This window comes from Apis mellifera, linkage group LG7, assembly GCF_003254395.2.
Source record: "Apis mellifera strain DH4 linkage group LG7, Amel_HAv3.1, whole genome shotgun sequence".
Classification (NCBI taxonomy): domain Eukaryota; kingdom Metazoa; phylum Arthropoda; class Insecta; order Hymenoptera; family Apidae; genus Apis; species Apis mellifera.
Window position 1 is genome coordinate 8,881,851 of NC_037644.1, and position 16,716 is coordinate 8,898,566.

General features: G+C 32.4%; 1 protein-coding gene across 26 annotated transcripts in view; it reads left to right on the forward strand.

Annotated features, from left to right (window-relative positions):
- Positions 1-16,716, forward strand: part of LOC551259 (titin) — a 206,043-nt gene that overhangs the window by 28,927 nt on the left and 160,400 nt on the right. For all 26 annotated transcript variants that reach the window (XR_003305045.1, XR_003305046.1, XM_026441835.1 and 23 more), the window contains 17 exons: positions 5,019-5,141; positions 5,498-5,676; positions 6,451-6,698; positions 7,302-7,558; positions 7,957-8,148; positions 8,392-8,574; positions 9,547-10,155; positions 10,226-10,402; positions 10,503-10,686; positions 10,765-10,892; positions 11,039-11,488; positions 12,113-12,479; positions 12,548-12,990; positions 14,225-14,618; positions 14,966-15,268; positions 15,361-15,527; positions 16,241-16,525. Coding sequence is in view for 24 of the 26 variants with exons in the window: in XM_026441835.1 (XP_026297620.1) it covers positions 5,019-5,141; positions 5,498-5,676; positions 6,451-6,698; positions 7,302-7,558; positions 7,957-8,148; positions 8,392-8,574; positions 9,547-10,155; positions 10,226-10,402; positions 10,503-10,686; positions 10,765-10,892; positions 11,039-11,488; positions 12,113-12,479; positions 12,548-12,990; positions 14,225-14,618; positions 14,966-15,268; positions 15,361-15,527; positions 16,241-16,525 (4,689 nt within the window). In the remaining 2 variants the exon portion in view is untranslated. The remainder of the gene's footprint in view (positions 1-5,018; positions 5,142-5,497; positions 5,677-6,450; positions 6,699-7,301; positions 7,559-7,956; positions 8,149-8,391; positions 8,575-9,546; positions 10,156-10,225; positions 10,403-10,502; positions 10,687-10,764; positions 10,893-11,038; positions 11,489-12,112; positions 12,480-12,547; positions 12,991-14,224; positions 14,619-14,965; positions 15,269-15,360; positions 15,528-16,240; positions 16,526-16,716) is intronic.

Below are 16,716 nucleotides of genomic sequence, written 5' to 3' on the forward strand. Positions count from 1 at the left end.
AGTTTTTTTTTTAATACGTGACAATTTTAATTACATTAATTAAAATTTTACGATTAGAAAACAAAATCTTATTATTAATCTAACGAAAAATCATAAATAAGGATTGGATGGATTTCCATTGCACATAAAATTGCTTGCATTTGTCTCTAGTATAAATAGAGGTAAGGAGGTAACCGAACTTTAGCCTGTATTCTAAAAATTTCTTATGGGGGGGCCGATATAAAGAAAGGGGAAGAAACGAGAGAAAAAGATATGGGGAAGGGAGGAGGGAAGAAATATTGTCGCAAACGGATGACAGTTTGGAGAGATGAGATCGGCCCGGACGAAATTTTGGCAGGCTGCCAAAGATGAAAATGGAAGCATATCTCGTCTTTCTGTGGCCCAACTGCCGGGTCGACGAACCCAGCACAGATCTCTCTAGTTTCTGCGCCACCTTTCTCCCCTCCCCCTCCTCTCTCTCTCTCTCTCTCTCCTCTTTCTCTTCGCGCATTTTACCCGCGAGCTCGCATTTAGATTTAGAACCATCCCTGGCCGCTCCGGAAATCCGTCGTCGCTCTCGTTCCAAATGTTTCCTCCACCAAACGACGGAGAGGCCTCTGATGATATATTTTGTATCGTTCGAAGGATTCTCATGCACCTGGAGTTTCAAGTTTGATTAGAACGAAATTGGGTATCGTTTCTCGATAAAAGACCGTTCAGATTTCCACGATTGTGCTTCCAAGAAAAGGAAGAATTAAAAAAAAAACGTTATCCAATATACCTGATTATAATTACTCTCAATTACCAATGGATTTAATTATTATAAACAAGTTGAATAGAATGTTTTAAAACATGGAATACGTACAAATGTATAATAATAACGAAAGTCACGATCGATAATTAGAAAAATTATGATGGAACAATAACTCGATTATCACTCGAACGACGTGATTCCTCCAGAGTCGAGCATACGTGAGAAAATTTCAGGCGAATTGAAAATACCTCTCCCTCTCCCCCTTTTGAAACTTAATCTCGAAGGAGGAGAAGAAGGAAGAGGAGGAGGAGGAGGAGGAGGAGGTGGAGGATGTAACGGTTGAACTTGGACGTGGAAAAAAAGTGGCGGGATCGTGGGCGGCAAAATTCTTCCGAGAGAGCGGCGCGTAAACGAAGGATTTAGAATGACGACGACGACGACGACGATTCGCTACAAATAAACTCGTTGGCAGAGGCAGAGATGCGTGATGTCACCACCGAACGAGTACCAATGTCGTTTGCGCGTAATAAAATTTCGCGGCTAGCCTAGCGCGAGGATAACCGCAGTTTCTATTCTTCTGTCCTCTGTGGAAAGTTCCGTTATCTCGTATGAAAAATGTTATACACGTTTCATCCGTAGAAATTTGCATTTGAATTGTGTCGGGCAGATGTCTCTTAATTAATTTTAAAATGTAATTAGAAAGTAGCGCCACGGGGATCTTGTCCGAGCGATGAAACGAAATTAGTTAGTTATAGATATTGGATTTAGTAGTTATTGGGGATTAACTTTTATTGATATTATTCCAAAAAAAAAAAAAAAGAAAGTGGGTTTTGTCCAAATGATCAAGTGAAAATGAAATAGTATTTAAGCAAAGATACAATATTTCAAAAGTATATTATTTATATTGATACGTATGAATGATGTTTTGAAGTTGTGTACGTATTTATAGTACAGTAATATATCAAAGTTCAAATTAATATATAAATTTTTCATTCTTGCATTGAAATTTGTAACTTTTGGATAATTTTAATAAATAATCGATATATTTGCATATTAAAGAATATTTTCAAATATTAGTATTTGCAGGATAAAAATATTTCAATTTTTAATATTGTGTTTCAAAGAATATTTCTGATCATCGAATATTTTCAAAAATAATTTAATTTTCTAATTTAGATTAATGAACCATAATGGATTAGAACAAATTAAATCTCATTCGCGTTTCGAATTAATTGTAATTTACAAATTTTAATTTATAAATAGGTCGTAATAAAAAGTAGTTCAAATGTTTATAATTTATTCCAAGTACAATAAAATCTTCTACATTTTATTTCACAATATCTAAAATTAACATGGATTAAATGTACACTTGCATTACTATCCAGCTTCTATAAATTTTCACATTTTACAATGTATGAAATTTAAACATAATGAATTAAATTTCTAAAATATTTATATGTTCTTATGTTTATGTGAAATCATTGTATTCAGTGTAGTAACTGTGCTATAATCTGTTTGGCTTGGAATGTGTATATCTTTAAATACCATGTATCTATCCATGCACGTGAATATCTATGTGTGCTATGACGAATGGATGCTGTGAAGAACGAGATTCTAGAACGAAATTGTAATTCGTTGTAAAAACACATTATACAATTCATAAAAGATTCTATATATAACATGGTGAACGATATAATAAAATTTATTTTATTAAATTTACATTTATTCCTTATGTTTGGGAATAGTTTAATTTACAATTAAAGTTGAATAATAAAATATTTTGGATTTTTTAATATGATAAGGGTAAAATGATATTTTTATTTACAGTATTTAGATATTTGATATGAGAACATATCTTGGATTATTACATTAATTATTTTTCCACATAGATTATTTTGTAATTAATGAAATTCTTAATTTTATAACTGGAATATTGAATAATTGTAAATAATTTATATTTATTATTAGATTTATCTTTTAATTTCACAAAATATATAGTTTTGTTAGATTAAACTTTATCTATCTATGTGTAAAGCTTTTGCATATTCTATAGACAAACAGATAATTTTCTTTCATATATTTTAAATTATATTCAAAATACATTCATAAATCGATGGACTTTAATCATAAAGAGTACAAACACGTACGTATTCTCTACTCAATTCTTCCACACGTAAAAGTTAACTATATCTACCTATTTAATTATACCTTTGATGATTCTAACATGTTGATTGCTAATTCAACAAGTGTAACAGAGATTACAAAGATAAAATAAATTTTGCATTTATATTATTCGATATTTTTAAAACTAGTTTACAATTAAGATTAAAATGAAAAATTTTATAATGAACGAATAATGTAACAATTTTTCTCGTTAAATTATCATATTGCAACCAACGAATAAATTTACATGTATACGCAACGTATAAAATTCAAATTATTATTATAATTAATATAATGCTAAATTTTCTCGATGATAAATTATAAAAAAAAACTTACACAAAAAAGAAACTTTATTTTCGTTGTTAACGAAGCCTGTAGAACACAAGGTCTCAAGTTTTAATCCTCCTCGTTTATTTTTAATACAATTATCATAATTCATATCTGAAATATCTTCTTTTTCTTTTTTTCTTATCGATGCTTTTTCTTATCGACCTTCAGTGACGAAATCTCATAAATGATTCAAATTACTGTTACTGTAAATGAAAATTAAAAAAAAAACTCTTCATAATTTGATGCATTAAAATCGAGAAAACATTACAATTCGATCAATAATGCATTCGATTGATATTTTAGCATTGATTGCATGTAAATCTCGGTGGTTATTCTTAAATATATGATTCTCTCTGTTTATAAATCTCTGTTAATAAATTTACTAAATTTAATAATAATTTTAAAAAATATAATTTTTAATAACTCGAGGCTATTATTAACGAGGATTCATCGTTATCAATAGTTCATATCACGTTACAATTCTTTTGAAAAAAAAAAAAAAGGAAAAGTAGAAGAAAGAAAACAAATAAAAATAGATTCACTGTTCGACTCAGCTCGTCATATTTTTTCTTGTCGCAACGAAGTAGAACGTACACCTTCGACTCTACAAATAGACTTATTTGCATATAGATATAATAGACACACGAACACCTTTTTTTTTTATTATACATACAACAAATTTATTATTAAAACTTTTTTATATTATCTTCTTAACTTCATTCCATTTCGATCATTTTAAAATCAAATCTTTCAACTTATAAACAAAGATATTTTAATTTAATGTGAATCGTTAATTCGTTCTTTTGCTTATCTTATCGTTCGTTAACCCGTCATTGTGCACACACGAATTTGCAAACACGATCGAAATTTTACGGTCCTCCTTGAGATTTGCGAAAGATTGATCTCCCCGGTCTCGCTCCTCGAGGCAGAAAAAAATTGGGTCGACGATATTTCAGCACGTTGGATAAACAAACGCGTCGTCAAGATGGTTTCTGGATGCTCGTTCACGTCTCTTGAAAACGATTTGAAATAGATCCGGGGTACAAAAGGAAAATTCCACGGACTCTTGACGCGTCTCGTCTCTCGTAGATTTATCCTACTTTTTATTATACATCGACTTAATTCTATTTTTAAATATCAATCGCTTATTACACGATAATTTTTAATTAGATAATTAGACACGAAATTTAATAATTAAAACATAGAAATCTAAATATCAATGGAGCACGTAATTAATTTAATTTAAAAGAAGATAGGAAATGAAATTTTTGTTACAATTAGAGTTAAAGTATCGTAATTTTCTTTTAATCATATTTTTTGATTACAATTCTTTCTAACTATATCTTACATATAGTATATATTAAAATCTTAATTACAAAACACAATGATCAATATAAACTTCTATATATAATTTTTCGAAAAGATATTTTATATTTTCTTGTATCAAAGAAACTGATTTAAACTATAGTTTTCGCTTCGTAAGGGATTAAAAAGAAAAATCGAATCTCATAACGTTGGAAACGAGGTCGTTCGTAGAGCTCAATGAAACGTGTTCCCATTTTCCAATTCGATCCAACGACTAGTCGGTTTTTGCAGGTTGGATCTTGCGTTGAGGTTTCCTAAAATGGCAATAACATCTCGCGTATTGCGCATCCCAGCGTATCTGTCTTATTACGAGTATCACGACCGCGAATTATTGAGAAATATTATTTGTGTATAACGAAATCACTCGTGATAATAATTATTATGTTAATAACTTACGTCTTTTTTTTTTCGTTTGTTTCCTTTTTAGAGCGGAGAATGGCTGAGATTGAAGGTCCTGGAGGTTCAACCAGAACTAACGAAGCTCGGTGCCACGGTGGAGGAAGCCACCGAGCTCTCGAATGCGCACGACGAAGTTCTGCTTCGATTGCAGGTAACTCTTCTAGAAAATTCGTTTCATTCTTTGCATTTTAAAATTCATCGTTAATTTTATTGTATCTACATGCAAGTTTAATTATTCAAAATTTAATCGTATTATCGGAAAATAATGTTTTCACGAAGATCACGAAATTATAAAGAGATTTCTCAAATTCAATTTCTTATAAATAATTTTTATATTCAACAATTTCTCATTGATATTGAATTTCAACTTTCATATATTTTTGTTTTTATATAATATAATTAAATATATAATATAATTAAATGCAAAATGAAATGAAGATCGTAACGGATCTTGTGATTATTATGCACAGAGAGTAAATAAGTTTTTTCTTCTTTTCTCGACACAAGAGCAAACAGAGCCCGGTGGAGGAATTGCTCCGGCAGGCTGATCAGTTGATCTCGAACCAAAGGCCAAGAGCGGAAGTGTACGCCGCGATGGCGGAAACGTTGGGCCAAGCTTGGCGCGATGTGAACGAGCTTTTGGAACGTCGAAAACAAATCCTCGACTCGAACGTATTGTTCCAATGGTTCGTATTCCAATCATCTTGAATACAAACATATATAAACAGTCTAATGATAAAACAAACTATACACATAATATATATTAAACATTGTTAAAAGTTGTTGAAATATTTAATATAGGAGTATATAATAAAATTAATAATAATAATAATATAAATATATTTTAATAATAAAATTAATAATAATACCATTAATTCAAAAATTAAATTAAATTTTATTTATCTATTTATTCATATATTCAAATTTACAATTTTATTAATTAATATAAAATTTTAACATAAATTTAAATTAAATTATTAAATTTATAAATATTTTTTAATTTTCTATTAATTTTATTGATTAAAAATAATATATATATATATATATATATGTATTATTGTTTTTTTTTGTTATATTTATTTTTATTGCAAATAAAATATTTATATATATATAATTAAATAAATATATATTATATATTATTTATATATTTATAAATAATTATATATAAGTATATATATTTATTTATATTTATTAAATATTTATATATATATATAAATAAATATATAAATAATATATATATATAAATAAATAATATATAATTATTTAAATATTTAATATAGTAATAAAATTAATCAAAAGTGGCTTACTAATTTTTGAAAATGAGATGTCTCATAATCTCAAAATTGATTGATTGAATTTTAAAGATTCTAAATCTTTGTACGCATAAAGTAAAAGATTCTTCCTTGAGCGCAAGTATGAAATAAATAGAAGAAAATATTTTTGATAAAATTATTACACAGTCGAGCGGAGGAGTGTCGAGAGAGCATGAGGGCATTGGAGATGGCTTGTAACGACACGCTGTTGCCGATCGAGATCGAGGCGGTGAAGAATTTCTTGTCGAAAATCCACGATCTTCGAAAGAACATGCTCGAGGCGTTGATGGGCGCGTTGCAAGAGGGGAAGAATTTATTGGACCGGCTGAAGGAGATTGCGAACGAAGGCACATTGGACTCCAGGCCCGAGAGAATTAAGCTCGAAGCTGATCACGGTTAGTTGTCGCGATTAATTGTTACGTGAAACACAATTACACGTATCCATTGTACGTACACCTTTCGCTTTTAACTGATGACACAACCGACGTGTGTTCCTTTCGCCTCCGTTTTGGTATGCGGGAGAAGTAACGTAACGTGAGATTGATACTTAATAATCAGCAGAGACAGAGTTAGAGATTTTTTGAGATAAAAAAATTTTTGAGATTTGTTAACGTCATGAAAAATAATATTCGTTTTTTTTTAAACAATACATATATTAAAATCTGTATACAAAAATCTGTTTAAGAATCTTTATATTTTTTTCATAATTACAGAAATACTTAACGAGTTCTCGAATCAATACGATTATATTTTCATTCTTAAGATAAGGCTTGTTAACAACGTGTTTATTTTTATCACTTTTGTTTTTGTAGAGTTAAACAATAAAATAATAATAATCTCTTCTCAAAATGATTTTTTAATCGTAAATCTATGAATCGTCTTATTCAGAGACACGTATATTCAATAATTAAATTTTATAATTAAAATATTCTTCTTTTCAGCAAAGTCTATTATATTGTTTTTTTAAATAATAAAATCAATCTCTTCGCATCTTGCAGCCGTGTTGAAGGTTGAGAAATGGTTGGAAGAGCTCCACGATAGGAGACGGTTGATCGAGGCGTCGTTCCGCAGTAGAAAGACACAATTGGAGCAATGTCTGGCTTTAGCTCTGCTAGCGACCGATCTACGCGATCTCGAGGAGATCTTGAACGATAGGATCGCTGCTCTGTCGAGCAGCTGCGATCAACTGGGAGATTCCGCGTCGAGCGCGGAATTGCTCCTGTTCGAATTGAAAAAATTACAGGCTGAGGCTAAGGTATTTTCTTACAACCACATTTCTAGTTTCTTTTCTATTTATTTTACAATCTGATATAAAAGATCTATATCAGGAATTGTTATCACATATTTTATCTTATATATAATTTCTTTCCTAGTAATTATTTTTAAATTTATTTTAATTGAAATTATGAGATAATATTTTTTGAAAGGGACAGAGAGACAGATTTGAATAATTTATTGAATTTATTGTTATATATTTCATTTAAAGATACAATTATTGTTATTAATTTTCTGTCACGATTTTTCTAGTCCAATTAATCTTTAATCATATTGAAATTTACAGATATATAAATTGAGAAAGATATTTAGATTCGAAGAGAAGTTTGAATTAAAAAAAATATCGTTTAATGTATTCCATTTATGTAATGATCACAGGAATTTCAAGACAGATCGATCAAAATAACGAAATCGACCGAACGATTAGTGTCATCGGGACACTTTGCCGGTGAACAGGCGACAGAACAAGCTTATGCGATCCTTGGCGCCGCGGCTGATTATGTCAATGATTTAGATCAGTATGAGTCGTTGTTGAATAGAGCGGTGGCCTTCTTTGATTCGGCAAGATCGGTGAGCATTGACCTTTTTATATTTGTTCCATTTAAATACTTTGTCACGCATCGCCTGCAAAAAGAACAAAAAAAAAAAAAAGAAGAAAAATATCAAAATTATAATTATCACCAAATATAAAGAATAATTTTGTTATTCAGAAAAAGTAGAATTATGCATAGAAAATAATTTTTAAAAAAGAATCATATTTATGGGGAAAATAATTCTTTTATTTAAAAATTTTGCAATTATTTTTTTTCAAAGGCAATCACGAAGCTAGATCAATTGGAGATTCAACTGGTGACCACAGAGCATCCCCCGTATTCGACGAGATTAGCTCGTTTCCATGCCCAGACCGTCGCCACCATCGAAGACGTTACAGCGAAACCTTTGGCGGAAGGATACGCCCTCTTGGACATCACGGGAAGAGGAGCGCCTGGGGCTGAGGTTAGAGATCGAGAGATTAATCCGTGACAGTTGAAATTGCGACACACGCGCAGCATGCATAGTGAATAAAAATCGTCCGAGAATGAATTTTCAATCGATTTACTAGTAGTTTTTCCTGGCAGTCTTTAATCAGTATTATTTTTCAAGTCTGTATTTTTTTATTTTTCGATAACTTTTAAGCAATTTAAAAAGTTTATTTTAAAAATTTTACTTTAAATTCTGAAGATATTCTGTATATTTTCTTTTCTTAAATTTAAGATTCTGAATCTAATTAATTAATATTGAATATATTTGAGGATAGTCATCATCGAGAATGATGGATGAATTATGAGAATTCCTTCACGTTTATTAAAATTGTAAGAGACGAAAGAAATGTCAGAGGATGAAAATGAATTATACATCTCGTTTTACTTCTTATGCAAAGCATATATTTCTCTTTTGAATAAAATTATATAATTTTCAATATACAAATACAGAATTTATTAAATACAATAAGTATAAAAGATAGATTAAAGAAAATATACAGGGTATTAATATATTCGAAGGACACAGATTTGGTGAGTAGATTCTAAAACAAACGCGAAAATTTGGTGTACAAAAATTCCGATTCAGGCTTATTTACGAAGTTATAAATACGTTTTACGTTTGCTTTAGATAAAGCGAGACGAAGACAGAGTTTAAACAACGCAAGCTTAAATTACTTATTAACTCGATAAATAAACGTCAATCTACGATTTTTGCACGCCAACCTTCTCCTAGAATCTTCGATCTCTAAAATTGACTCTCAAAATATATTTCACGAATCTCATTACGTATAATAAAAAAAATCACGAGAAATCAATCAAGAGTATCGATCTTAATCAAATAAAATAACAATCGAGTTTAATTTTCAAAAATTCTCACTCTTGTTCTCGTTCGAATTTGAAAACTCAACTTCAACGATCGCGTCTCACAATTTTCCTCTCGTAACAGGGTGTGAAACGGGCGGTGGAGGAGTTGGAGAACCGGAAGATCCGGTTGATGGAACGGTGCACGGCCCACGAGAAGGAGAATCTCGAGATATCGAGGATCATAAACACGTTCCTGGACAAGCACGACGAGCTGAGAAAGTGGTTAATGAGCATACCCGAAGCGTTTCTTCAGGGCCACCAAGACATGGGCAGCGACGTCACAATGGCTGAGGATTTCTGCAGGCTTCACCGCCAACTGTTGACCGATCTCGAGCAGAGAACCGTCGAGGTCGAGCATCTCGAGTTCGAAATTCTTCCGATCAGGGAACGGCTCGACGAGTCGCAGAAGTTGGAATTGCAATCGAAGGTAGAGGAGTTGAAGAACTCTTGGTCGAAGACCAAGGATTTGGTGGCGGGAAGAATCGATTTGGGATCCCTTTACCTTCAATTCCACGTGGTCGTCGAGGAGTTGACGAAGGAGATCGAGTCCATCGAAGCCGAGTTGAAGAGGCACGTTGACGTTTTGGACGAGGGAAGGATCGAATCGATTGGAAGACGTTGGAAGGATCTTCAACCACTTTACGTGAGATTAACTGGTACAGGAAAGGCGTTCTTGGATGCTGCTGTCAAGGTACTAGATTCGTTTAATTTTTTTTTAATCTTTTACCATCTTCTTTTTCTAAAATAATCTCATTTTCCAGATCGACGACCCCTATTTGGATGTGCAGAGGGCCTGCATATGCGTTCAGATGCTTTTAGAAAAGTTTGCCAATAAACAGTTGACCGTGACGGAATCGTGGGAGAAATGGCGAACCACGATAGAGATTTTGAGGGAGAAACGGATCGAGCATGAACGAAAAATAGAAGAAAGCACGAGGGTAAATTTTTCTCGAATTTTATGCTCGAAGAAAGAAAAGAAATTTATCGTTTAATATTTATTTTCACGAATATTATTTAATTGTTATTTATTTCTTCCAGACGATGGAATGGGTGTCTAAATTCAGCGAGCAATTGTATCCAGTGATCACGTCTGTTTCTCATCAAACGGCGAACATTCTTCAAGATCTTGCTGGATCCAAAGATCGTATCCTCCCCGAGTTGAACAAAGCAGTGGACGAGTTGGATTCGAGGATCAAAGGGTTGAATGCTTTGGCACAAAAAGGTACGTAATTTTAAGGATACATGATTAATAATATTTCTGATGATTCGAAAATCTTAAATGAAATTTCATATTGAAAAGGCGAAGTGCAAATTGAGGATGAAATCTTGAAGAGACTTCGTCAGATGCACGAGAATCTTCGTACGACCGCGAGGGATTATGAAAATCTTCTCGAATCGTTGATCTCTATCTTCAAGAATATTGAAGAGGTATAATATATCGTTTATATTTTTATAACAATACTCAAGAATTTGTCACATACAAATTTAGCCATTCTAACATACATATATATATAGCAGTAAGTAAATTTTAAATTATCCATTAATTTCGACAAAATTTGCATTTTTCACGAAAGGTCGAGCACAAAATCGAGCAGCTGAAGAGTCAAGCATCGCGTGTAACGTCCCTGAGAAAATTATCCGAAGTGGAAGCTCTGTTCAACGAGCTCGACGCGATGAGATGGTCAATCTCCGAGAGGCAGAGTCAGATCGGATCGAAGGTGCGAGAAACGATGGTTAAAATCGAGCGGCAGGAACCACGAGAGGCTGGTGTCCACGACATCGAGAAATTGAGACGCGCCTTGGACTCGTTGTCCACCGATTTCGAAGTGTTTTGGTCACAGACGACTACCAAAATCGAAGAGTATCGGCGAACTTACACCTTTGCCGAGGATCTGGAGAGGATCGACAATGAGCTGCTGGATTTGAACGAACATTTGAAAAAGGTGGATACGAAGATCGGTGAGAATCTTCAGACGGCAAGGGCCGCCGCTTCTTCGTTCGTGCAGTTCGAGAAAACTGTCACGGTAAGAATTATTATAATTCTTTTGGAGTGGAGGACAATTTTAGCAATGTTTCTTTTATTTTTAAATTATTGTTTCTGGTAATTCAGATTTGGATATGGATAACAATAGAATTTTGTTTGTATAAATCAGAGAGATAGATAAGATTTATACAATCAAGTTGTTCATGTAGTAGAAATCCAATCTAATTCTCTTCGTTGAAATATAAATTGAGATTTCACGAAATATTTTATCCAAATAGATAATTTAAATTTGGAAATAACGTTTCATATTTAATGAACTGATTCTTTTATTTTGTCAATTTATTTAAAAAATGTCTAATAATTATTAATAATAATTAGATATTATCTAAAATTTTTAAGTTTGCAAGTTTTTACTATAATAATTTTTATAAACATATTACATTACATTTTGCTAAGTAATATTTTACTAACTTTTTTTTTTTAATGTAATTAATAGTATCAACATTTTTTTTTATGCTTATCATAGGCAAATACATGGGAATGGTAAGCAGGAAATGTTTAAAATAAATGAAACGAATATAATATATGGAATATTATATATTTTCGATTTTTCTCATTGATAGAACAATTGAAAGGTAATTTAAATTTATTTCTTGTTTTATAGATTTTGGAAGAGAGGATCGAGACTTTTGTGAGAACGACAGAAGAGTCGATCAATGTTCTGACGCCTCAAATCATCAAGGATATTTCCTCGTTGAGAGAAAGATGGAGAAATTTGAAGAGGAAGATCGAAGAAACGAGGAAACGAACGAATTTGGCCATAGAGTATTTCATGCTCTTGGAGGAAGCCAAGGAATGGAATAGGGAGGGTAGTAAATTGTTGGTGGTGATAGCTAGGAAGGCGACCACGGTAAAAACCCCTAAAGACGCGATGGTGTTGCTTCAAGAAATTGAGAATTATCTAAAACCAGGTGAAGAGATGCAGGAAAAGAGAATCGAAAAATTAAAAGAATTGTCTACGATTGTTTTTGGTAAGCGAGAAAAATGTTCGATTTAAATTTTTACATTTTTCTTTTTTAATATTGTTTTATATTATTAGACACGGATAGATTACCACAATTCAACGAAGTCGTCGTCGAGAATCGGCAGATGTTGGATTCCTTTGCCGTCATTTCATCCGAGCTTCGAACGCTGGCCCAAAATTTGAAAAATGCCGAAGATTTACAAGAGAAATTGAGAATAGAAAAACGGGAAGCGGATGAGAAATTACAAGCCGCAAAAATGGAAATGGCTGCCGCGGAGGCAGCGAGGGAAGAAGCGGAGAATGCGAAGAAAATTGCCGAGAAATTAGCAGCTGAAACATTGGAAAAAGCAACGATAGAAGCGAAAAGGTTGAAGGAAGAGAGGAAGATTCAAAAAGTTTCTGCTCCTCCGTCGTTTTCGGTTTCGGCACAAACGGAGAAGATCGAAACCGACGAAAGTTACGTCAAAGAAATGGTCACTTCAGCCACCATCAAAAAAGAAATACACATCTTACAGAAGGTGACAATCGATAATAAGTTATTTTAATTGAACAATTTTAATCGTCGATACGACCTTCAGATTCTTAAAATAAGTGTTAATTATTTTTCCAAAAAATCTAAAAGGAAAATAATATATTTTCAATTTATTATATGATGTTATATCAAATACAATAGACTGCCAATTTTTATGGAGCTCAAACATATTCAATTATTCAATTAATATAAAGAAAATGTATAACATTATGTAAGACAAATTATATCTTTACAACATATCATTAATACAAAATTTTTAACAATTTAAACAAAATATCGATTTTTCACATAAAAAAAAATGAAAAGAAATTAGGAATTTTGTCATCAAAACCTACTCGAGAAATAGAGAAATCCATACCATTGAATCTCCTTTTTGTTTTATCTCGATATCTCAATCGGTCGTTGAGATACAAGCACTCAAAGTTATCGTAATACTTTAATACTGCGCGGAGATTATGAATGAGTCAGTGACCTATATTTTTTCCTGGAAATGCGTACTACGTTTTCCAGGAATCGCGTCTGTCGCTTGTCTGCGGTTTGGGATAGGTCAGTGAGACGAGGCGCGAGCGAGAGATCCTAGTAAGGAAAAAGGATGGAAATAGTAAACGACCAAAAATTACCTTTCTCTTTACACGATGATATCTCGGGAACCGGAAGTCGTATCGAGATAAATAAAAAAGCATTTTAAAGGGCAAGCTTCCGCGATTCTAATGATCTTTCGCTCGTTGATCGAAAATCATTATCTTCGAAGTTATAGCGACTTAAACTTTTTTTAATTTTAATACCGTTTTATCAAGTTTAAAGTAAACGGTTAAAAATCATCATTTTATTTACAAGATTATATCTCGGGAACCGGAAGTCGTATCGAGATAAATAAAAAAGCATTTTAAAGGGCAAGCTTTCGCGATTCTAATGATCGTTTATTCGTTGATTGGAAGTCATTATCTTTAAAGTTATAGCGGTTTAAAGTTTTTCTAATTTTTAATAAGAATTTTAATCAATTTTTGAGGTAAATTACTTGTATAAATATATTAATTTCTGGAAGAACATTGCTCACATTATTTTATCAATGATATATTGAAGATTTTAAAGAAAAAAGTTATTCAATTGAAATAAATTATTTGTGTTTAATTATGTTGATATTTCATAATTTTTGAAGATAATTGTGATGATATATTGGAATTGTTTCATATAAATTAAATATTGAATTTGCATTCCAGACGGAAATTGAGAAAAGAGTACCGTCTCGCGAACCGAGCCCACAAAAGAAAATCATCACCGAAGAAACTCGCGAAAAATCAGTTGAAAGAATGCACAAGGAAAGTGTTCCACCATTGGCACCAGAGTTTACGATTCCTTTACACGACGCCACTGTACAGGAAGGAGAGAAATTCACCTTCCAGTGCAATCTCATTGGTCAACCAACACCGGAAGTAATATGGTACAAGGATGGAATCTCGATTTTGAATAATCCTGATTACTTGACCACTTACATTCACGGAATTTGCACATTGACGATCGAAGAAACTTTTGCCGAAGATTCTGCGAAATATACTTGCAAAGCTTTCAATATAGCTGGATCAGCGGAAACTTCCGCCACATTGACTGTCAAAGGTGATTTTGCAATTTTTAACATTTCATTTTTTATGAGAAATTGAATATCTATTTTGATATGAAATAATATTGAACCATTGTTTCTAATATTTTTAAAATTTATTTTCCTCTGTAATAATTTAAAATTTTATCTTTGTAATATCATGCGAAAAATATAAATAATAAAAGCTCTTTTCGAAAGAAAATTATTTATATCATAAAATAGTAAACGAGAGTGTTTCATTTTAACTTATTTTTCTAAATTTAAGCTATGTGTATTACAATCTTTTTTTCTTTTATTTCAAAATTAATTTTCACTTGCTGATTTTTATACATTTATCGATTTATAAATTTGATTTGATTTTTAGAAACTGCACCTGAAGAGCAACCGAGTTCTCCAGTTTTCGTGAAAGAGTTGATGGCCTCAGTGGCTTTAGAAAATTCTTCTCATCAATTGAACTGCACCGTCAAAGGTAATCCACTGCCAACCGTCCAATGGTTCAAGAACGACGTGAACATCGATAATTCTCCCGATTACGTTATCACTTATAATAATGGCGAGGCTGTATTAAAATTCGAGGAAGTTTTCTTAGAAGACAAAGCTACATACACTTGCAAGGCCACGAATAAATTGGGCCAAGCCTCCACTTCCGCTTTTCTCGACGTTGAACGTGAGGAATTATACATTTTATCGTTGAAATTTGTGTTTGAAGAAAAAATTGTATATTCAGAAATAAGATTTATTTTATTATTTTACTTGCAGCCGCGGAATTCACTTCGGAGAAACCATATTTTGTCACACCTCTTTCGAATGCCATGGGAAGAGCAGGTCAAAGGGTGAAACTCGAATGCGAGGCAAAAGGGAATCCTATGCCCGCTTTAACTTGGTATCACGATGGAAGACCCGTTGAAGAAAGCATGAATTTGAAGGTAATGCATTCATTTTAATAATAATAATTAAAATTTACACAAAATTTTATATTTGATTTACATGCAATAAATATTTTTAATTTCAAAAGCAAAATATAAAAATTTCTTTAATATTCATTTCAATTTCAATGAATTTTGAACATAATGTAAAACTTGTTTTCATTTTTATTACTAATATAAATTTCTGTTTTTTTTCTCATAAAATTAGACATCCATTGAATTTTTTCTTTATTAATACCTTTAGTTAGTTAGCTTAATATAGTCTTGCAATCTTAATATAATCCAAAAACAATTGACAAAGAATAATATTTTCATTTCACTTCAATTTAAGATCTTCTAATTTCAATGATCTCCTTCATCTCCACTCCCTTTCAACTTATTTTACATTTTAATATTACCACGATAATAAAAGCAACTCGCCCATTAACCAATCCAATTACAAACAAAACCAATACCGTCTGCAAAAATAAACAAATCAATCTTAAAGAAGAAAAAAGAAAGAAAAAAACAAAACGACGCAATTTTTCAACGGAAACATCGTCTTCGTTTCCTCGTCTTCTCTCGCTTCCACGATCTCCTCCATTCGAGGCGAGGCGACCTAACGAAGCAGCGTTAATTATAGCCGGATCGTGCACGCGCCGAATTCGAAATAAAGCAACGCGATCCGAAAACGAAGAATTGAAACTTGTGCGCTCAGGGATTCGCTGTTTTAGATACAAATGGACGGTGGACGGACCAGTTTGGTCATCTCGGAGGCGTTCGCCAAGGATGCCGGATGTTACACGGTCGTCGCCAAGAACGAAGCGGGCGAGGCAACGGTTACTTGCAACGTGTCCGTGAAGGGGCGGCTTCCGCACGAGACGAGCGACTCGGAATTCGCCTGCAGCGACATGGAGCCCGTCGTGCCCAAGATCCAGATGCCGTTGAAGGACCTCAAGGTTCAGGAGGGCCTCTCCGTTCGCCTTGACTGCGTGATCGTTGGACAACCTGAGCCGGAAGTGAGTGTTTTGTTAGCTCGAAGAGGTTTATTCTCCATTTGTTTTATTGGGGAATATCGAAACGAATTCGAATTCTTCGCAATTAAAAATGATTTGAAAGTCTCTTTCTCTTGAAAGTCTTTATTGATTGGGTTAAGATATTAGATTCTTAATAAGAAGAGATAAAATAACTTTTGAGAATTTTACAATTT